The sequence below is a fragment of the Pan paniscus genome, chromosome 4 (assembly GCF_029289425.2).
Source record: "Pan paniscus chromosome 4, NHGRI_mPanPan1-v2.0_pri, whole genome shotgun sequence".
Lineage (NCBI taxonomy): Eukaryota > Metazoa > Chordata > Mammalia > Primates > Hominidae > Pan > Pan paniscus.
The window spans coordinates 94,038,451-94,062,234 of NC_073253.2; the positions used below are offsets into that span (position 1 = coordinate 94,038,451).

The following is a 23,784-nucleotide window of genomic DNA, read 5'->3' on the forward strand; positions in this document are numbered from 1 at the left end:
AGTGAGTTCCTACACTTGCTGGCCTCCTCACAATGTGGAGTCCGAACACAACAGACAAGCTAAGGGAGAGGTTCCATTTGGAGATTTTGGAGTGACCAAGACTTACAGGACAAAGGCCTTTCCTCATGCTCACCCTAATACAAGGAAGTTGGCCAATTTGCCTGTCTCTGTGGCTATTTATGCTTCCAGCATTCATTGTCTTAATTGTACAGAAATTACTCTTGGGAAGCAGCATTTTTGTGCCTGTTCCTTTTATGTGTCTTCCTGGGCCAGCTTCCCTTTCATTCTCGTTTTAGCCACTGAGCTTGATGCTGCTTCTCTAGACCACCCTAGCTGCCTTCAGCTCTGCGTGTCCTTCCCCTCTGGTTTGGTTTCTTCATTCTCTATCTGCTGCCAAGTACCCCTTCAGCAGCCAAGGCAGCCCCTGTTTTTGCATGTATTTATTACCTAGGGCAACACTGAAGAATAAGTTTGGTCCATTCCATTTCTCTGGATCCTGTAAGTGCTCCAAGCTCTGTGGAAAGAGACATGAGGATAGAGAAACTGATACCTCTTTTTAAGGTAGCTGATTTTTTAGTCTCATTCAAGCCCTAAAAGGAGTCCACAGTATGAGTTTTAATCTGCCACTCACCTCGTAAACACAGGTACTGTCTTACTGTTAGTATCTTGTCCTAGTCCAATAAAATTGTTTAACAAAATGTATTTTTGTGGATCTTAAGTTGAGCTTCCTGTAGATATTTGTTTTATAAGATATTTGATATGTAGGCTGAGTGGTGATTGTAAAATTACATCCCAGTTCATTGAGTTCATAGCTTCCTAACAGTTTTTTTCATAATTTTTAAAGGAAAATTATCAATGACATCAAGTATTTTCTAGTCCAGTATTTTTTCTTAAATATGGCATATATAAAAACTCTCCTGGGTTTTGCATGAAATTGTTCAGAAAGAGTTATTCTAAATCAATATACCTCTTTTCCCCCCTCGAGAGAGAGACAGAGTTCTCCCCAGTTTTTATGTAACCAGGGGACAGTTGCCACCCTGCGTGGACAGAGTACCTCTGCTCCGGCCAAGATCCACACTTCAGAATTACCCTGGCGGGTAGGGAGGAGTGGGACCAGGGAAGACACTTGAAGGAAGGTGCTTTCAAAGGCCTCTACTTCCTTTAGGTGCTTCAGAGCATCCTAGTCTCTGACTTCGTAACATTTAGAAAAATTGACCCTTGGAAGTAAAATTTGGGTTTTTTAGGAATGGAGAGAGAGCATGTATATGTTTTTCTCCTTTGAAACATGTGCTCTTGTTGGAATGGTTTCTTTTTTGTTCACTGGGGAAGACTGTAGAGGCTGCATGCTGTTAACCATGTGTTAAGAGTAAAAGGGGCTGTGAGCACCATGGGCTTATTCTCCCTTAGAGTCTTCTATTTTTCAACCTATCATTGCACCCAGAGGATATGGCAAAGTAGACACATCAGCTAATTATATGAAATAAAATTCATCGACTTCTTTGACACTGCAGAATTTTAACCAGGTGCATATCAAAATTATGTTTTCATGTTTCAAGCTAGTTTCTGTGCCTCTTCAGTTTAGTTTACTGACCAATCTAGAGTCCAGAGATGAGAGCTCCTAAAGTCTGGCTCTCATGTTTTGAGGATTCCAGAAAAGTCCTACACTCACAGTGCCAAATGGCGTGATTAAACACAGATAAATGTTTCTTCACAATATATTACGCACAAGTAGTCAGGGTGCACAGCCATTTGAGAAGTCTGCTGTTTTAAAACCTGTTTGTGGCACTTTGCAAGGCTGCTGTGCTTTGGATAGATATCTCTGTATCTCTTGGCGAGGCAGTACCTGTGTATTTCCCTCTTTGTTGGCTACCTAATTTTCATTTAATATGGTTTTTTTTTTTCTCCTGATGGAAAGGAGAGGCAGGTGCCTCTTAAAATTATTTCACAGCAAACCTTCGTAAGTTCTTATTGGCTATTTCATGTAGAAAGGTTGATTTGTAGCTGCTGTCTTTCTCTTCCTAATAAACCTTGTGGGTGGTGAAGATCTAGGAGAGTGAAACATTAAAAATGAATGAAGAGAACTGGAGTAGTTTGTCTAAGGTGGGGGTTGAGAGGGGCTGGGTGGAGGAGGTTTAACAAAAGGCATTGATGTTTTAAATGCACAGAAATGCCATCTATCAATAATAAATGGTGTGGCATAGAACAGATGTGCCAAATTGAGTTATGACAGCATATAGATTAGTTCATAGAGGGGAAAAGTAAGTAGCATAGCTAGCGTTTTTAAATTATCTGTGAGCTTTTGAAATACAATTTTATGTATTCAGTTTTTACTTTCTAGTGGCTGCTAGCTGGAAATATTAAAAGTTTGGTGTTTTTTAAAATTCCAATTAAATTGTGCTTGTTTCTAAAGTAAGAATTAAGAATGAATCAATTTTGCTTTTCTGAAGAGGAAGACAGTCTGAAATGAATTTCTTGCCCTTCATTGGCTGAGTACTTGCCTTTTAAAAGCTCATGTTGTAATTGTTATGAGGAATGAAATTGCATTATAAAACTTAAGTCATGTGAAACTATTACCCAGTGTTTTCTAAATTTACATTGATTATATCTCTAGGTACCTGCTTAGTGCATATTTAAACTACAAGGGACTACTCAGGAAAGCCACTCATGCTTTACAATCAATTCATCCCCCTCAGCATTTTGATTCAAGGGATAATTCTACACATATGCTCTGTGTGAGAATTACCTTGCTTGGTTGGGAAACAACAAGAGAAATATCCACTTGTCTCACAGCAAATCACTACTAGTAAATTGGAAAGACAAATCTTTTAGGTTAACTAGGATATTTTGTAGGTGTAGATACTAGAGCAGAAAACAAGTTTTGAGCTTCTAGATAGGTAGGAGTTATTGTTAATGTCACTGGCATAGCAGAGGACAATACTGTGGGAGGTGTTTGAAATGAATCCTGAGTTCCTGAGTTGGAATTGGTGTGCTTAATGAAAAAAACAGCCTTGGTGAGACATATGGAACCATTCCACTCATCTCAATATGGACCCTTGCTTGCTTTTTGGAAACTTGTTTGGAATCGGTTATCTTTGCTTTGTTGGCCCCACACAAGTAAATTCTCTTTGTTTTTCCTAAGGTGAACAAAAAAGTAGTTCTTGCAGATAATATCAAGTTGGTTTAAATTTTAGGTTTGTTAGACTAGAAAGACGAATTATTTAGCCGTTATTGAAGAGTTTAATCTTTGAGTAGATGTTACAGGTGAAAATGAGCATAGTGATTATATAAAAAGTCTATTACTAACTCTTATTTTAGCCATCTGTATTGTTAACTTTCAACTTTTTCAGGTGCAAAATTTTCTTGAATCAATCTTTTCATCTCCAAGGGATCCCAGCATGCCTTAAAAAAAACACTTGTCAACGGATTTTAGAGCCACCAAATAAATCTATTTTATGGTCCCGTTAGATATCTAGCTCAAAACCCCCATTCACTCTGAAAGGTCCTATGGTTGGATGCACAACAAATTTCCTGAAATCATCTCTGATGCACCTCCTTTGGGTTGTTAAGAAGGTGTTGAAATGTGAGAAGGCTGGTAGTGAAATCAAGTTGTGGCTCAGGGTAATTAGAAAGGGAGAAAACCCAGCATTTTCATAGTACATTGTCTGGCTTTTAGTTGCAGCTGCAAACAGCGGATATGAATTTAACCGGTTGCTACAGTGCAGCTGGTTCAGATCTGGCTTTATAACTGGCTGAAGTAAAATGAAATGGCTGGAAAATTCCAGTCAAGTAACACCAGTGGGAACATGTGGAATTAAATAGTGTGAGCAAATGCTGGCCGAGTTGGAGAAAAACTTAAGACATAAACTTGAGGGTGGTGGTGAGGACTTCGGGTGGGCAGGCGGGGGGAGGGCGGTGCATTTTCTGGTCTTTTTCACAAGGGTCTATTGTTCTGATTAGTTTCCTTGCAGGAGGTAGAAGGTTTCCTCCATCCCGAGTAATTCATAGAGTGTTTGGCTTGTCTACCTTCCTCCTGACTGAAGTCACCTGATACTTTTTGTTTTTTCAAGAAGGAAGAGAACCCTGTTGCCTCAGTTACTAGCAATGATACAATTCTCAAAATGTGGTCTTTTTTTGTTTCTTTGAAATAGTTTCTCCATGTTGTGTGACACAGCAGCCCCTGTCTTATCATAGTTATCTTCCCTCCACCACCTGTACCAGAGATGTTGGATATGTTGGAGGTGAAGGTGTGCAAGGTTTTTAACTAACTGTTCTAATTAAAGGATTCTGCAGGAAAGAACATGGGTTTACAAAAGAGAAGCTTTTGTATTATTAGTAATTTTTTTTCTTTGATGAATTTATGTGCTTAGTTTGGAGAATCGAGAGTTGGCTGGGAAAAGATTTCTGAGGAGTTAAGGGACTCTGGTGCTGTTTGGGAAAACATTTGCTGTAACTAGGTTTAGGGTATTCAGTCTCTGCCAGTGCTTAGGAGCGATATTTGCCAGGTGATTTCCCTGTCGCAGGGATTAGCCAGTGATGTGAAACATTTGATTAAGGGACTAATAGAAATCTTTCCTGGGGTACACGAGTGGTGGCTGTTACTGGGGTGCCCCCTCCTCAACTCTTTCTCTTTGTATTTCGAGTAAGTTTGTAGTGGTGAGTCATGGGATACAGTTTTTTAATCCTATGAAGAATCTTGGTAGGAAGCAAAGTTCTGTTAGGTATATTGTTAATTAAGCCCTTTAAAGTTTCTGCATAATAACTCAGAAACGAACCTTTTTCTTTTCTCAGAACTATGCCATGACTCATCCACTTTGGAAGCAGACAAGATATACATTACCAATAAAAATTGCCCATAATCTGGCCTGGCACAGTGGCTCATGCCTGTAATCCCAGCACTTTGGGAGATGATGGTGGGAGGATCGCTTGAGGCCAGGAGTTCAAGACCAGCCTGGGCAACGTAGTGAGGAACCCCCGACCTCCGCCGTCCCCCCTGCCCCCCACCAACCCCGTCACTTCAAAGTTTTTTAAATCAGCCAGGCATGGTGATATATGCCCTTAGTCCTGTGTACTCAGGAGGCTGAAGTGGGAAAGTCCTTTGAGCCCAGGAGTTGAATGTTGCAGTGAGCTATGAATGTGCCACTGCACTCTAGCCTGGGCAAGAGAGCTGACCCTGTCACTTTAAAAAAAAAAAAACAAAAAACCGATTTTCTGATAGCAACACTGCTCACTTGCTCACTCTTTCTCTTAGGAAAGTAAAAAAGTTTTGATGCACAGATTTATTTAAACTTTAGTTCTAAATATATAGGACTTTAAAAAATACTTTCTGAAAGTGATATCATCCATTTTTGAGGTGCAAGCAGTTGGGTCCATTTTGGAGATTCCGCCTTAAGCCATTCAGCTTCAAAATGGCGGGGAGCTCTTGCTACAGAGGGTTGCCCCGTTCTGCTTCCTTCCCATTCTGTTAAACCTTGTACATGCTCCTTCCCACAGATCACTATTATCTTCAAAGCCCACCATGAGTGTACAGATCAGAAAGTCTACCAAGCTGTGACAGATGACCTGCCGGCCGCCTTTGTGGATGGCACCACCAGTGGTGGGGACAGTGATGCCAAGAGCCTGCGTATCGTGGAGAGGGAGAGTGGCCACTATGTGGAGATGCACGCCCGCTATATAGGGACCACAGTGTTTGTGCGGCAGGTGGGTCGCTACCTGACCCTTGCCATCCGTATGCCTGAAGACCTGGCCATGTCCTACGAGGAGAGCCAGGACCTGCAGCTGTGCGTGAATGGCTGCCCCCTGAGTGAACGCATCGATGACGGGCAGGGCCAGGTGTCTGCTATCCTGGGACACAGCCTGCCTCGCACCTCCTTGGTGCAGGCCTGGCCTGGCTACACACTGGAGACTGCCAACACTCAATGCCATGAGAAGATGCCAGTGAAGGACATCTATTTCCAGTCCTGTGTCTTTGACCTGCTCACCACTGGTGATGCCAACTTTACTGCCGCAGCCCACAGTGCCTTGGAGGATGTGGAGGCCCTGCACCCAAGGAAGGAACGCTGGCACATTTTCCCCAGCAGTGGCAATGGGACTCCCCGTGGAGGCAGTGATTTGTCTGTCAGTCTAGGACTCACATGCTTGATCCTTATCGTGTTTTTGTAGGGGTTGTCTTTTGTTTTGGTTTTTAATTTTTTGTCTATAACAAAATTTTAAAATATATATTGTCATAATATATTGAGTAAAAGAGTATATATGTATATACCATGTATATGACAGGACGTTTGTCCTGGGACACCCACCAGATTGTACATACTGTGTTTGGCTGTTTTCACTTGTGTTGGATGTAATGTTCTTTGATTGTATCAATTTTGTTTTGCAGTTCTGTGAAATGTTTTATAATGTCCCTGCCCAGGGACCTGTTAGAAAGCACTTTATTTTTTATATATTAAATATTTATGTGTGTGCTTGGTTGATATGTATAGTACATATACACAGACACCCATATGCAGCGTTTCCTTTGAAGGTGACCAGTTGTTTGTAGCTATTCTTGGCTGTACCCTCCTGCCCTTTCCCATTGCTACTGATTTGCCACGGTGTGCAGCTTTTACTCGCCACCTTCCGGTGAAGCTGCCTTGTTCCTTTGAACTATGCCCTCACCCTTCTGCCCTCACTTGATTTGAAAGGGTCGTTAAGTCTCCCTTACAGGTGCTTTGACTCTTAAACGCTGATCTTAAGAAGCTCTCTTCATCTAAGAGCTGTTACTTTTTCAGAAGGGGGGGTATTATTGGTATTCTGATTACTCTCAATTCTAATTGTTATATATTTGAGCCCATACAGTGTATTAGGTTGAACCATAGAAACTGCTATTCTCGTAGGTCAAAAGGGTCTAGTGATGGAAGTTTCATAGATAAGTACCAGGCATCTCAGTAACTCCTAGACTTTTTCTCATCCCATACCCCTTTTTAAATTGTCAGTTTTCCCTCTGACTCTTCTGTGTTAAAACATGAAACTATAAATTTAGTAATTATCATGCCTTGCTCTTTTTAATCTATATGACTGATGGAAGCCCCTCTTCTTAACCTTTTCTTGGCTTTGAGCCCAGAAACACAGCTCTCCCTGTCTCCACCTCCAGTAAGCCCTCCTCAGCCTCACCTTACGAATCCAAAGAACTGGGGTTTGTTAGGTTCTTTCTCTAATGTAGAGGCCCAGATCCCATCACAAAGTTTTTCATTCTTCCTTGTCCACCATGATCTTCATCACAGTCTTTGATATGTCTGCATGCAAAGTGGAACAGAGTTGGGCGGCAATGACAGAAGAGCTTCCTTGGCCTGACTCGGTGTGCGGCCACTTCGGCACTGCTTAATCCAGATATTCTTGTTAACTAAGCATTGTGCTTCCCAGGTGGTCTGAAGTCAGGTACTCTCTCTCTCATCACCTGTAGTTGAATATGATTTGGTCAGTTGCTCGTTGTAACTTGGAGAAATTCCTATAAAGTAAGATCTCCTTGCCTCTTCCATCCATTGTTGGCACCCCCTTGCAAAAGGAAAAGAACAGCAAAAGTCAGGAGCAGTAATCTGAGAAAGTTAACTCCAGGATAGGTAGGTTTCTATTGTTATATCTAGATGTAAATCTTTAGTTCCAAGAAGTGATAGAGTTTGTGCTTTAATAATTTATTGATAAGTTTACATAAACAGAAATAAAAGGTACTAACTTTACCGTAGTAGTTCAGGCCAAGATTATGCTTAGTTTTAGTTCTCCAGGTAGTTACTTTTGCCATGTCCTATTGATCAGTGACACTGCCAGAGGCCCATACCGGCAAGAGGAAGAGGACGTCATTTTGTAAAGTTTAACTTCTTAGTGAACTGATGTGCCACCCAGTCACAGAGTGGAGTTGCGAATTCATGTAGAGGTGGCAAACCTCTACCTTGTGTTGATGAGAGAATAATCTTGGGCAGTCTGGGAAAATAAGGAAGGCATCTGCTTCTTACTCATGGAGATTCAACTATAGAGAGTTGAAACCTAAACCCGCCTTCCTTTTATAGAAGCTGGACTAGGGACGGACTGACCATCAGCTCTGAACTGTGGCTTTTTTTGTTCACCTATGATGCCATGTACCAAATTCAGAAGCTATCGTTAATAATTTGTTTTATAATTGAGTAGTACAAGCGAGGAAAAAATACGGAGGGTAACCACTATTTTTGTGCAAATAGTATGAAAGTGAAGTAAAAGCAATAGAAGAAATTTCTATAGGATCTGGGTTTAGAGTGTGTATCATTAATAAATATACCTTTGCTCTTTTCAGGGAAAATAACAACCACCCTTACTGATAGTTGGGAAAAGAAGATTGGGTTATTTTGCCATATCATTTAGCTGGAAGTGACATTTAAAAGCACCCTGCATCACTAGTAATAGTGTATTTTGCTATTCTGCCCTTGTAATCGGTGTCCCTGTAAAACAATCCCCACAGATTACTTTCAGAAATAGATGTATTTCTCTACGTAAGGGCCAGGTTTATTTTCTCCTTTTCTGAGATTTCTAGAAAAAATGCTGCTTGCACATGTTGGTTCTTGAAACCGTAGCTAGAAGAGTTTCAGGTCATACCAACATGTGGATAGGCTATAGCTGTTCAGAGGTCTCCTGGGGCAGCTTAAAACGGGGGAAACACTGGTTTTCACAGATGCTCCACATGGCTGTCTTTAAAAGACTCAAAACTTTTTTTGTCCTCTTTGTTATGCTTGGAAGCCCCCCCCCCCACAGTGTGTCGAGTCTTTGCAAAGAAACCTTTAGATGTGGTTCATAGATATATGAATACGTATCTGTGTAAAACAGTGAGTGTGCAGTGTGTAAATACTTTAAATTATTATGCTAGAAAAATAAAGTTACATACCTTGCTGTGGAATGTCTGTTCTGTGATTATAGGGACACCTGCTGGAAGAACTGAGAGCTGCAGAAGAAAGGGAGTCGGGGGAGGGGGTATTGTATAAAATCCCTAAAGGTTACTGATAAGTCATGCCACCTGCCCACAAATTCGCTGATTTTCAAAACTATAGCATTACTGTCATTTTTTTTTTCTTTTTAAATTTTAAGCAGTTACAAATCCGTATCAGTGAGATTGGTCCACTAGTATTGTCCCAAAGTTCTGTCTTTAGTAACAGTTTTGGTCCCTTGAAGACATACAGCCTGCACTCTAGTTCTTTTTAAGGTGATGTGAACAGTAACGACTTCCTCCTGGTGGGGAGGATTTGGGAGGGCAGGATTTTCTGGCTTTGAAAACAAATCCTCACTTCTTGGGTTTTAAAAAGACATCAAGAGATCACAAGTTGGTCTTTGTTCAAGAAACACACCAAAGGGTAGAAAAGTTAGGAAAATAACTGAAACAAAAGGCACAGAGAAGCACTGTTACTTGTATTAGGTAGAATACTAAATGGATCAGATTCTGACTGGGATAAACATACCTGTAATCATTTCTTCTTCTTTTTTTTTTTTTCTTTTGGAGACGGGGTCTCACTCTGTCACCCAGGCCAGAGTGCAGTGGTGCAGTCTCAGCTCACTACAGCCTCAACTTCCAGGGTTCAAGTGATCCCCCCGAGTTGCTGGGGCTACAAGTGCATGCTACCATCCCCAACTAATTTTTGTATTTTTTGTAGAGACTGAAGGCAGGGTTTCACCACGTTGCCCAGGCTGGTCTCAGACTCCTGGACTCAAGCAATCCGCCTGCTTCAGCCTCCCAAAGTGCTGGGATTACAGGCATAAGCCACCACACCTGGCCATAATCGTTTCTTAAAGAAAAAAGCTTAACCATTGCAGTTGACTGTTTACATGTAGCAGTTCAGAGCAAAAAAAAAAAAAAAAAAAAAAAGACAATCATATCAGCTGAACCACATAAAATAGGATGAAATGACATAGTCACTGAGTACCCAGTGATGTGTCTGTGCTGAAAGAATGCAGATAATCTATAGCACAACGAAATGTGCTATAGACTATTTGACTTTTATGCTTAAAGTCAAAAATAATTCTTTACCATTCTGTCTTCATTCCCAGAACTCCAGCTCTTTGGGGACTGAAATGTCAACTCCAAAATCCCAACAGCGACATCAACCCTAAGAGTCCTGTTATCTGATTTATTTTTTATCTTGTTTATTTTTAATTTTGTAGCATTGGCAGTATTCTATTGTCTGGAACTAGCTGGGATAACAGTCTTGGATTGCTGCTGTCCTTTCTGAGCAAAGATACCTTGCTGCAGATTTTCTCCCTGTTCTATTTGTATGTGAACCAATGTCTCCCCCACAGAGAAAGTAATCAGGATGTTCAAGGAGCAGTTTCAAAGTTCTTTATTATTTCACTACCTAACCATATTGTTACCTAAACCTAAACCATATTGTTTCTTTCTGCTTCTATCCCTTTTCTGTATATCTTCCAAATGGACAAGTCACATGAAAGCAATTGTTATTATTTAGATGGTATTTTCCTTTAAATTTACTGCTCTTTGGCTGGGCACAGTGGCTCATGCCTATAAACCCAGCACTTTGGAAGGTCGAGGCGGGCAGATCACTTGAGGTCAGGAGTTCGAGACCAGCCTGGCCAACATGGTGAAACTACCATCTCTACTAAAAATACAAAAATTAGCTAGGTGTGGCGGCGCATACGTGTAATCCCAGCTACACGGGAGGCTGAGGCAGAAGAATCGCTTGAACCCAGGAGGCAGAGGTTGCAATGAGCTGAGATCATGCCACTGCACTCTAGTCTGGGGTGACAGAGCGAGACTTAAAAAAAAAAAAAAAAATTCTGCTCTTCTTCCCCCAGGTACCTCTAATAAGCATGCCATTTGATACTATCAACTAAATAATAGAATATGCTGTCCTTTGTACCCAAAAGGTTATGTCATGGCTCCCTGACAGTGAAATAGGTGTGAAATCCAACACCCAGCAGGATACACTAACATTCTACAAAGCCAGAATGGATGCCCTCAGCCTCCTTGGAATGATGTTAAACCAATTGAGTAAACTGGTCCTGCCAACTGCAATGTAATAAAGTAGGTCTATCAAACTTCAGCAGGAAGAAAGCAACAGGGCAATGTTTTCTGAGTTCTTCATGAGTAATATTTCTATGACCCATTTTTTATTTCAGTAATGAAAACTCCAACTCCAGAAGGAAAAAAAAAAAGCATTCTGCTACCAGATTGAATATACAAGACCTAGCCACAGATGAATTAACCAAGTAGGAATTGCACCTGCCATAGATGACATTTTCAGAAGATAACATTATCTCAATCAATAGTGTAACACCGCCAAGGGAAATGGTGCTATTTGATAACCCACAGGGTTTCCAAAGCCTTCTAACAGGAAGCAGTAAGGTGGGATTCACTGAAGGGGGAGATGGAGGGGGACAATAAATTTATTTTCTAGTGAGCCCTTCTTTTGCGCTGCTAAATAGCAATGCCATTAATGCAGTGTTGGTCATCAGCACAGTGTGAGGACTGTGGGTAGAGCTATTGATTGGCTCACCCTAAGTGGAAGGGAAAGATTCTCGGCCTGAGTCAGCTCATGAATGTTCATCTTCCTTCTTGGGAAGGAAAAGGAAAAAGGAGTGAAATAATTTGAGGCAGCATGCCATACAAGATCCTCAGCATCCTGTCAAATTGGAAATCTGGATGACATTTGAAGGTTGGGGAAGTGTACCTGGGGATCTGGGAGGAAGGGTAGCAACAGGACAGGAAGAGCTCACAAAGCAAAATGACAAATATGGAATGCATTCTGGTTACATTTTGAGCCGCAGGCCATTATGAAGGGTTCATCTGTGCATGGTCATTTATTTTATATATTCTGCCTTGAGGCAGCATACCATAGTGGTCAAGATTTTGGGCTGTGGAGTAGACAGTTCTGAGTTTAAATCCACCTACTTTACTAGTTATGTGGCCTCAGACGTGCCAAGCTGTACTTAGGCTTCAGTTTCCTCATCTTTACAGTAAGAATTCTAAAAGAAATTCACACCTCCAACATTCATTGTGAGGTTCAATTTGCTGCATTTTAAAGTTTTTAGCATGGGACCTGATACAAACCTAGTGTTCAACCTGCATTACTCAGAAATGGACCTAAGATGGATAGTGAGTTGTATGTTCACCTTTGGGAACTGGCAAACCTATAAGCTATTCCTAGAATGAAATTTGCATGTATGCCCCTGTGAACATCCAAGAATTTAGGATGGGGCCACAGTTTTGCAGAGTTTATTCACATCTATGAGGGAGATGTGCTGTGCACATGGTTCCTAGGAGAATGCATGAGACCAAATGCAAAACCTGTGCATATCAGGTGCTTCCTACTGGCCCCCTCACTGCAGCCACCCCAGAAATCCAGCATACGTTCTTTAAAGCACCTACTAAAAAAATAACACTGACTTGTGAGTAACCATTTGCCCTGGACATAACTTCAGGAATTAGGGATAAACTGGGGACAGAAAGAACTCTGAGGAAAAGCTGCTACTGGAGAAATTATTGCTAGCGACTGCTGGTCATGTATTGTACACCTTGGCAAATCAGAGTCCCAGCATAGAGAGCATCGAACTTTGGGAAAGGACACTCTGAAATGTTTCGATAGACAGGGTTGTATAAAAAAGGTGTGGAAACTGGGCTTCCAGTGCTCACATCATCACCGTAACTCTCATCCACAGATCCCTTCCCGCTCAGCCTAGGCTAACGATAGCATTCTTATCTTCTCAGAATTGCTTGAAATAGACAATGAAGAAAAGAAAGAGAAGAGGCCATCTGCCATGAAGGCTGACAGATTTAAATTGGCCCAATTGAGCAATGCCCTTCTCCTCTCTGATCTTAAAATGGTTTCAAATGGGAGAGGTGAGAGGCGTTGTGAGAAATTTTACACAGATGCTCAATAAAAAGGCAACATGGGAAAAAATTAATGAAAAGATGTCAAAAAAACTATAAAAATAACAGAAATGGGAAAGGGAACATGGAGCAAGTGACAGAGAAGGGTGGAAGAGAGATGATTAACAAAGTTGTATACAGCTAATAGAAACACTGATTAGGGAGACAAAAATACAGGCAATGCTTGAGGTGTTTATGGAGAAGAGCAGTGACAGGGAGCAACCATGTATCCTTTCATATCATGGCTTTTAAAATTTATTTTTATTTATTTATTTTATTATTATTATTTTTGAGACAGAGTCTCACTCTGTCGCCAGGCTGGAGTGCAGTGGCACCATCTCGGCTCACTGCACTCTCCACCTCCCGGGTTCAAGCAGTTCTCCTGCATCAGCCTCCTGAGTAGCTGGGATTACAGGCACATGCCACCACACCCAGCTAATTTTTGTATTTTTAGTAGAGACTGGGTTTCATCATGTTGTCCAGGATGGTCTCAATCTCCTGACCTTGTAATCCGCCCCCCTCGGCCTCCCAAAGTGCTGGGATTACAGGCGTGAGCCACCACGCCCGGCTTAAAATTTATATAGATCCCTCAGGCATTAGAGAGCATAACTGGCCAAGACTGGTTTTGTCAATAAAATCTAATTTGAACTATCTCCAGCATGAAGGGAGAAGGGAGGGATTTATTTTATGGTTACGGAGGTACCTTGTGGAACCCAAGGGCAGGAATGGAGCCTGGGAAGCTGTTAGGATCTCATCTTTGCTTCTGACTCTAAAGTCACTTTCTCCTCTCGAACTTGGCAAGCTGACTTCTCTACCTCGCAGGTACCCATGGTGGAATAGGGCCACCTCACAGAGTTATAGTTTCGTCCACCTACAGAGAGTTCACATCCTCAGGGGAGAATCCCTTTGGCTTAGCTTAGGCCAGGTAAGATAGCATAATACAAAAAGAGCAGTGGGCATCTCCCTCATTTCACCACAGGCCTCCTTGAATTTTTGGCACTTTGGGGCTCTAAGGCATTGGTGGTGTGGCGCAGCAGGAGAAAGCAAAGCACCAGCGCCTAGCAGTGCTGGGCAACAGCATCCAGGACAGTCTAAGCTCCTCAGGAAAAGCAGCAGTCCAGCTGGGCACAGCAGGAGGAACACAGGCACACTCAGAGGAAGTGGTACAGGGCAGAGGCACCACCCAGCTAGCAAGATGTATCCAAAAGCCCACATAATTCATCCCTGTAGCACTCACACCTAGGTATCTGCGTGGAATCTATAGGAGGCAGATGGGGCAAGAATCTTGGAAAGTTGTGCTATTAATGCTAATAACACTGTATTTGTTGAGGTTTGAGGGTGTTATGTATATATAAAGCTCCTACCAAATTACCTAGCACATCAATGGTACTTAATAAAGGTAGGTATTCTTGTTATCAGTACTGAGATTTAGATAGTTTGCTTTTCCAATCCCAGTCTCTCACCTGAATTCCAGCCTTGTATTTCCAGCTACCTACATATCACTTCCACATTAATATCTCATAAAGATCTCAAATGTAACAAATATAAAACCAAACACTTGATTCCTGTCACCCACACACAAACACTCTCTGCTCAACCCACAGCCTCCTCCTGTCTCTAGCGATGGCACCACCCTTCACCAGGGCTCAGGCTTAAATAGTGGCTCAGAGAATTGGCCATGTCTCTTTTCGTCTCACACCGTACATTAAGTTCACCAGAAAACTCTGTTACACATATTCCAAATCTGACCATTCGAAAGGTCTCCCTGCTGACTCTTTCTCCTGCCCATGCCTCCATGGACTCTAACCTGGACTATAGCAAGACACTCTTCACGAGCCTTCCTGCCTCCACACTTGCTCTTCTGTGGGCTCCAGCTCGCCATGTGGCAACCAGATAGAACCTACAAAACATAGTAGAATCACTCCCTGCTCAAAACTCCCCCCTGGTTTTCATCACATTTAGAATAAAATTCAAAACCCATAGACAAACACAAATTGATGGACTTTCTACAAAACTATTGACTTGTACTCTTCAAAAAGAGCAGTGTCATAAAAGACAAAGCAAAGCTGAGGATCTGTTCCAGACTAAAGAGACATGGCAGTTAGATGCAGTCAGTGTAGGATTCTGGACTGGACCCTGATGAGGGGGAAAAATGGTTCTTAAAGGACATTATTGGGACAACAGATAAAATTTGAATATGAGCTCTTAGATTATAGTGTTATACAATGTTAAATTTTTATGAATTATAAAAGAGAATATCCTTGTTCTTAGAGGCATACACTGAAATATTTTGAAGTAAAAGGTCTGCAAATTATTCTCAAATAATTCAGCAGATAATGGTAATGTGTATGTGTATACATAGCTAGATAAATAGCCTGAATGTGGCAGAAATTTAGTAATTAATTTAGGTGACGCATATACAAAAGTTCATTGTACTATTTTTACAAGTTTTCTGCAAGTTCAATTTTTTTCCCAAAAAAGTTAAAAACAATCCTTAGCCCTATGCTGGCTGATACGGTCTAAATTTTCGGCCCACCCCCTTTCTCACTTTAACCACATCTATCTTTGCTTCTTCTAGGACAGGTATGCTTCTGCCTCAGGACTTCTCATCCACTCTCCTCCCTCAGATATTTGCAGGCATAAAGCCCTTCTCTTTGTTCAGGCTCTGAGAGGCCCATCATGACCACTCTATCTAAAATGATACCCCATCCCTTGCACCCTGCTTTGTTTTTCTTCATTATCTTACTACAGTCCTTGTTTATGTGTTCATTGTCTGTCTCCAGCATTAGGATGTAAAGTCCATAAGGAAGAAAATTTTTCCTATTTATTGTTTTGGGCCCAGAGAAGACAGTTGTGCCCACTATGTATAAACAGAAGAAGGAAGGCAGGAAGGAAGGGAGAGAGAGAAGGAGGGAGGGAAGGAGGGATTCAATTTGGTAATGCTTCAAGAGTATAAGTAGAACTGAAACTAGAAGAAACAAAAAGTGAAGGAGTCAAGAGTAAGCTGACAGATGTGATTTTATAACCAGAAAGGCTTTAAGCTTATGGTAATCACTTTTTCTGATACTTGCCTGTTAGAGATATCAGTAATGGAGGCTGTATGGAAGGGAGGGAGTTGGTTCTAGAACTAGACTGATCCTGTATCCAGTGCAGGGGAAGCAAAGGGATCTAATATCTATTGATCACCTACTATGGCCAGACACAATGCAGGCACCTTGCAAACTCTATGAGATTTGAGGAAACTGAGGAAAGTGGTTGAGTAATTAGATTGATCACCAATCAGTGAGGGACAGAGCTTACATTAGAATTTAGACTCCTTGGGACTCTAAAACTCATGCTCCCCATATGAAGCCATGATCCTGCCCAATAGTGTCTTACTGTTGCTATAAGGTTTACACTGAATTTTAGTACCTACTTGAAAGAAAATACTAACAAAGTCTGAACAAATAGCCCTATTAAGCTAACTCCCTTTTATGAATAAATAAACACTAAAAATGACCATTTTAATTGTTTGCTAACAGGGCATCTAAAATATTTGAGAATACTGTCATTAAAATGTAAATGTTTATCCTATAATATTACTTATCAAACACTTGTTTAATTATTATAAAAATGAATTTTTCCCCTTGTCCATAGCAAATACAAAAATGAATTGTATTATCTTTGTTTAAATCAGTGGGGTCAACAAATCGGGCTAAAGAATCTATAGCCTGTTTTGTGCGTAAACATCTGTATAAACACATATGCATATGTATAATGTCAATAAAACCTTATGTAAGCTTCAGCATTACTAATCACTGCATTAAAATGTGCTGAAACTTGTCCACTCATCAGAACCACATTCTTTGGCAATCACAGGATAGTATTATGAATTCAGTTTATAAAATAACTACCTGCAATAGAATAGAGATTTTAGTGAGTAGAAAAATTGGACTGAATGTAGCATAAAATGGAAAAGTAATTCATTTAACAAACATTTATTGAATACCTACTAAGTACAAGCCACTCTGTTAAAAACTGGAAATTCCACACTAAATAGGCCCATTTTCTTTCCTGGAAGAACTTATGGTCTAGCAAAAAGGAATATTATGTTCAACCTTCAGTGCTCAACTTTGAAATAAAATGTTTTAAAATGGACTAATATGGTTTTAATATATCAACAATAATTTATTTCTGTAATGCCTATCCATAATTTCAATAAAGTAAAGTAATTTCTCTCATGGTGTGTGCACTGACTGCACTCAGCTGGGTGGGTCTTCCTTGGGATCTCTCATGAAGTGGTGGTTAGTGGTCACCTGAGGGCAGGAGTGATCTAAAGTTTCAGTTGGGCTGGACATCCAAGGCTTTCAGTCTATTGAAACTTGTAACTTGCATTCATTTAGAAACAGGTTCAAGCATCTTATTTGCCCATCTTTAGAAACAAGATCACTTTTAAAGTCTCAACATTTTTCCCTAGTGCTTCATATAAAAGAGAACTATGATAATTTTCACAATAACTAACATAAATTAACTTTGGGAAATTGTTTTCAATTCTTCATATTTGAATAGGTAGGCTTGGAAAACCCCCAAATACTCTCCCTATAATTAAAAATTTGTAGCTCTCCATGTGGTTTCGTATTCTCAAAAAGATAAGTAAGGAAATAAAAAATTCCAGATGGCAACATGAGAGCATCCAGATATACAATTAGGTCTAAAGAGAATTAGGCAAATATTAGGTCTAAAGAGAAAGATAAACCCCCATCAATAATAGATGGGGATTCCAACACCCCACTCTTGGCACTGGACGGATTATCTAGATCTAAAACCAACAAAGAAACATCAAATTTAAACTGTAGCATGGACCAAATGTACCTAACAGAGATTTACAGAACATTGCAATCAACAGCTGGAGATACACCCATTTTTCTCATCAGCACATAGAACATTCTCCAAGATAGACCATATGTTAAGATACAAAACAAGTCTAAAAATTTCAAAAAACTTAAATCATAACAAGTATCTTATCTAACCACAGTGGAATAAAACTAGAAACTAACAGCAAGAGAAACATTTAAAACTACACAAACGGGCCGGATGTAGTGGTTCATGCCTATAATCCCAGCATTTTGGGAGCCCAAGGCCAGAGGATCACTTGTGGCCAGGAGTTCGAGACCAGCCTGGGCAAACATAGCAAGATCCCATCTCTACAAAAAATTTCAAAAATTAGCTGGGGATGGTGGCACATACCTGTAGTCCCATTTACTCAGGAGGCTGAGGCAAGAGGATTGCTTGAGCTATGATCATGCTACTGCACTTCAGCCTGGGCAAGAGTAAGACTGTGTCTCTCAAACAAAAAACAAAAAGAAAAACAAACAAAAAATACTATACAAATACATGGAAATTCAACAACATGCTCCTGAATGGCCAACGGATGAAGAAAGAGATTAAGAATAAAATGTTGTAACTTCATGAAACAAATAGAGACACAACATATCAAAACCTACTGGATACAGCAAAAGCAGTATTGAGAGGCAAGTTTGTAGTAAATACCTACATCAAAAAATAAAAAGATTTTAAATAAACTACTTAATGATGCATCTCAAAGAAATAGAAAACCAAAAAAAAAAAAAACCCAAAAGTAGTAAAAGGAAAGAAATAATAAAGATCAAAATAGACAAAATTGAGACAAAAAATACAAAAGATCAGTGAAATAAGAAGCTGGTTTTTTTGAAAAGATAAAATTGACAAACCATTAGCTAGACTAAGAAAAAGAGATAGAAGACCCAAATAAATAAAATCAGAAATTAAAGATAAAGAGAAGTCACAATGGATACCACAGAAATAAAAAGAATCATTAGAGACTACTTTGAATAATTATATGCCAATAGATTTAAAAGTAAAATGAATAAATTCCTAGACACATATAATCAACAAAATTGAACCAAGAAGAAATAGAAAACCTGAACAGATCAATAACAAGTAACACGACTGAATCAGTAATAAAAATCTTCTAAACAAAGAAATGTCCAGGACCGAATGGCTTTCTTGCTTAATTCTATTACACCTTTAAAGAATAATTAATACCGATTTTTCTCAAACTCTTCCAAAAAATTGAAGTGGAAGAAACTTTTCCTAACTCATTCTATGAGGCTCAGCATAACCCTGATAATAGACAAGGACACAACAACAAAAGAAAACTGTAGGCCGACATCCTTAATGAACATAGACACAAAAATTCTCAACAAAATACTAGCAAACTGAATCCAACAATATATCAAAAAGATAATACACCATGATCAAGTAAAATTTATCCCAGGAATGCAAGGATGGCTCAACATATGCAAATAATAAATGTGATACATCACATCATCAGCAGAATAAAGGATATAAACCATATGATCATCTCAATAGATGCAGAAAAAGCATTTGCTAAAATTCAATATCCCTTTATGATAAAAATTCCTAATAAATCAGGTATAGAAGGAAAGTGTAACAACACAATAAAGGCCATATATGACAGACCCACATCTACCATCATATTGAACAGGAAAAAGCTTTCTCTAAGAACTGGAACAAGACAAGGCCCACTCTCACTACTCTTATTCAACATAGTACTGGAAGTTGTAGCCAAAGCAATAAGGCAAGAGAAATAAATGAGGGGCATACAAGTTGGAAAAGAGGAAGACAAATTGTCCATTTGCAGATGACATGATCTTATACATAGGAAACCCTAAAGACTATCAAAAAATACCCTTAGAACTGATAAACAAATTCTGTAAAGTTTCAGGGTAGAAAATCACATACAAAAATCAGTAACAGGGCCAGGCATGGTGGCTCATGCCTGTAATCCCAGCACTGTGGGAGGCCAAGGCAGGCTGATCACCTGAGGTTGGGAGTTCAAGACCTGCCTCACCAATGTGGAGAAACCCCATCCCTACTAAAAATACAAAATTAGCCGGGTGTGGTGGCACATGCCTGTAATCCCAGCTACTCAGGAGGCTGAGGCAGGAGAATCACTTGAACCCGGGAGGCAGAGGTTGCAGTGAGCCAAGATTATGCCATTGCACTCCAGCCTGGGCAACAAGAGTGAAACTCCATCTCAAAACAACAACAACAAAAAAATCAGTAACATATCTATACACAAATAGTGAACTAGCTAAAAAAAATCAAGAAGGCAATCCTGTTTACAAATGCTACAAAGAAAATACAATGATTAGGAATAAATTTAACAATAATAAAAACAAAAACAACAACAACAAAGGAATAAGTTTAACCAAGGACGTGAAAGATCTCTACAAGGAAAACTATAAAACACTGATGAAGGAAATTGAAGAGGTCAAAAAAAATGAAAAGACATTTGCATCCATGTTCATGGATTGAAAGAATTAATATTGTAAAAATGACCATACTACCAAAAGCAATCTACAGATTCAATGCAATTAATATCAAAACTACCAATGATATTCTTCACAGAAATAGGAAAAAAAACCTTAAAATTGGTAGGGAACCACAAAAAAAGCAATCCTAAGCAAAAAAGAACAAAGCTGCTGACATCATACTACCAGACTTCAAAATATACTACAAAGCTGTAGTAACAAAACCAGCACAGTGCTGTCATAAAAACAGATACATAGACCAATGGAACAGAATAGTGAACTCAGAAATTAATCTACACATTTACAGCCAAATGATTTTTGACAAGGCACCCAGAATACTCATAGGGTAAAGGACAATCTCTTCAATAAATGGTGCTGGGAAAACTAGATATCCATATGCAGAAGAATGGAACTACCTGTCACCTATTAAAAAAATCAACTCAAGTGGATCCAAGACCTGAATGTAAGACCCAAAACTATAAAACTACTAGAAGAAAACAGGGGAAATGCTTCAGGACACTGGTCTGTAAAAAGATTTTATGTATAAGACCTCAAAAGCATAAGCAACATAAACAAAAATAAACAAATGAGAAAGGGGCTTAACATCCAAAATACACAAGGAACTCAAACATCTCAATAGCCAAAAAAAAAAAAAAAAATCTGATTAAAAACTTGGCAAATGATCTGAACAGACATTTCTCAAAAGAAGGCAAACAGTCAATAAATACATGAAGAAGTGCTTGACATCACTAATCATCAGGAGAATGCAAATCAAACTACAATAGTATATTATCTCACCAGAGTTAGCATGGCTATGATCAAAAAGACAAAAAATAACATGGTGGCAAGGATGTGGAGCAAAGGGAACTCATACACTGTTTTGAGAAAGTAAACTAGCGCAGCCACTATGGAGAAGAGTGCGAATGTTTAAAAAAAAACAAAAAACTACAAATAGAGCTACCACATAATTCAGCAATCCCATTATGGGCATTTATCCAGAGGAAAATAAATCAGTATATCAAAGAGACCTCTGCACCCCCATGTTTAATTGCCACACTATTCATATTAGCCAAGATATTAAATCAACCTAGTTGTACAACAACAGATGCATGGATAAAGAAAATATGGTATATATACACAGTGGAATACCATTCAGCCATAAAAAAGAATGAAATTCTGTGATTCACAGCAACATGAATGGAACTGGAGGATATTGTGTTAAGTGAAATGAGCCAAGAACAGAAAGTTAAACTCCACATGTTCTCATTCTTATGTGGAATCTTAAAAAAGTGGATATCACAGAAGTAAAAAATAGAACAGAGTATACTAGAGGCTGGAAAGGAGGAGAGCTAAGAGGGAAATAAGGAAAGATTTGTTAAACGATACAAAATTACACCTAGATAGGAGGAATAAGTTCTAGTGTTCTATACCACTGGAGGATGACTATAGTTAATAATAATATGTTACATAGTTTCAAAGAGCTAGAAAGGATATTGGCCACGTGCAGTGGCTCATGCCTGTAATCCTGGCACTTTGGGAGGCTGAGGTGGGAAGATTCCTTGAGCCTATGAGTTCAAAACCAGCCTGAGCAACATAGAAAGACCTCATCTCTACTTTTTTTTTTTAATTAGTGGTTGTGGTAGTGCACCCCTGTGGTCCCAGCTACCACTTGACAGCTGTGGCAGGAAGATCGCTTGAGCTCAAGAGGTCCAGGCTGCAGTGAGTTCTGACCATTGCACTTTAGCCTGGGTGACAGCGGGAGACTCTGTTTAAAAACAAAACAAAACAGAAAGAGAAAACTGAATGTCCCCAATAGAAAGAAATGATAAATGCAAATAAGTTTATGAATATGCTAATTATAATTACTATGTGTTAATTTTTTAATGTTATTCAGTAAATATATATGTGTGTGTGTATATATATATGTTATATGTGTATGTATGTATGTATGTGTAGACACAGGGTCTGACTCTGTCACCCAGGCTGGAGTGCAGTGGCACAGTCATAGCTCACTGCAGGCTTGAACTCCTGGGCTCAAGCATTCCTCCTGCTTCAAGCCTCTTGAGTAGCTAGGACTACAGACACTGCCACCATGCCTGGCTAATTTTTGTAATTTTTTGTAGAGGTGGGATCTTGCTCTGTTGCCCAGGCTGATCTTGAACTCCTGGCTTCCTGTGATCCTCCCACCTTGGCCTCCCAAAGTACTAGGATTACAGGTATGAACCATCACTCTCAGCCAAAAAAATTAAGTTAAAAAAATAATAATTTAGTGAACTGAGTAAAAACAAAGAAAAAACCAGAAATGTCCTGATAGTAAATAACAGATTCTACCATAGAAGGAAGAGAAAAAGTACATTAAGAGGTTTCAGTTGCAATTTTTTCCAGTAAGAACTTCCTCCAGCCTCACTCTTTGGTAAGATGGAGATGAGTGCTCCCTGTACCTCCTGTTCTCCATAAACAAAGATTCAGTCCCATTTCCTAGCTCCCATTTTCATTGTAAGCCCCGCTGCCATTTATCAGTATAGACACACATGTTGATTCCTGAGCTCTCTGGGAATCTGTGGATGATAAGATTACAAAGAAAGTCGCAGGAGGCTGGTTCACTGGAGGGCATTTTGAATCCATTGTGAACATGTGTTGGGTATGTGGGTCAATGAATTCTGGGGGTAGGCTCAGGTGGCTCAATGAAGAAAGCTACTTCCTTAGGCTACCTCTGACCTCAATTTAAGCAATTTATTTGTAGTTGGGATAATGTAGTTTTTGCATGACCTTAAAGTGAATTGAACAAGCCAATAGACAATGTAATGATCACCCACTTTGAAGCTCATTTTTTTTTTACAGGAAAGAGATGCATTTAGATATTTGGTAAGAACTTCATAGAGACTAAGGTAATGGAAGTGTGCGAAGAAATTTCAGAAATAAAGAGAAATGGTTTGTTTTTTAGAGAAATAAATGGGTCAGTATTTCAAATACTCCATTTCATTCATCAAGTTGGCAGTAGTATCAATGAGCGCAATTGCTAGCAAATGGTGATCTGATTAAAGTGGGAAGAATATATCCAAACAGGTAGAGATTATGAACTAAAATTCCTAAGATTAAATTACTGGTTTTTTTGTTTTGTTTTGTTTTTTTAGATGGGGTCTCACCCTGTCACCCAGGCTGGACTGCAGTGGTGCAATCATAGCTCACTGCAGCCTCAAACTTCTGGACTCAAGTGATCCTCCTGCCTCAGCCTCCTGAGTAACCAGGATTAAAAACATGTACCACTGTTCCCCATTAATTTCCTACCTTAGCCTCCCAAAGTGTAGGGATTACAGGCATGAGCCACCATGCCTGGCCTAAAAGTACTTTCTTTCTTTCTATCTTTTTGTAAGAGATACTGTCTCATTTTGTTGCCCAGGGCTGGTCTTGAACTCCTGGCCTCAAGTGATCCTCGCACTTTGGCCTCCCACAGTGATAAATTACAGGAGCGAGCCACCACTAAAAATATTCTTAATGAATTATCTTCTGACTGTGTTAGTAGTACATTGGGTAACTTTTTTTTGTCAGAAAAAA

At 39.7% G+C, this 23,784-nt stretch overlaps 1 protein-coding gene across 2 annotated transcripts in view; it reads left to right on the forward strand.

The window, feature by feature from the left end:
* The window catches only part of RGMB (repulsive guidance molecule BMP co-receptor b), a 28,847-nt gene extending 19,951 nt beyond the window's left edge, over window positions 1–8,896 (forward strand). For both annotated transcript variants that reach the window (XM_034960289.4, XM_034960290.4), the window contains one exon: window positions 5,491–8,896. In XM_034960289.4, the coding sequence (XP_034816180.2) occupies window positions 5,491–6,159 (669 nt within the window). In that variant the 3' untranslated portion in view covers window positions 6,160–8,896. The remainder of the gene's footprint in view (window positions 1–5,490) is intronic.
* The last annotated feature ends 14,888 nt before the right edge of the window (window positions 8,897–23,784 follow it).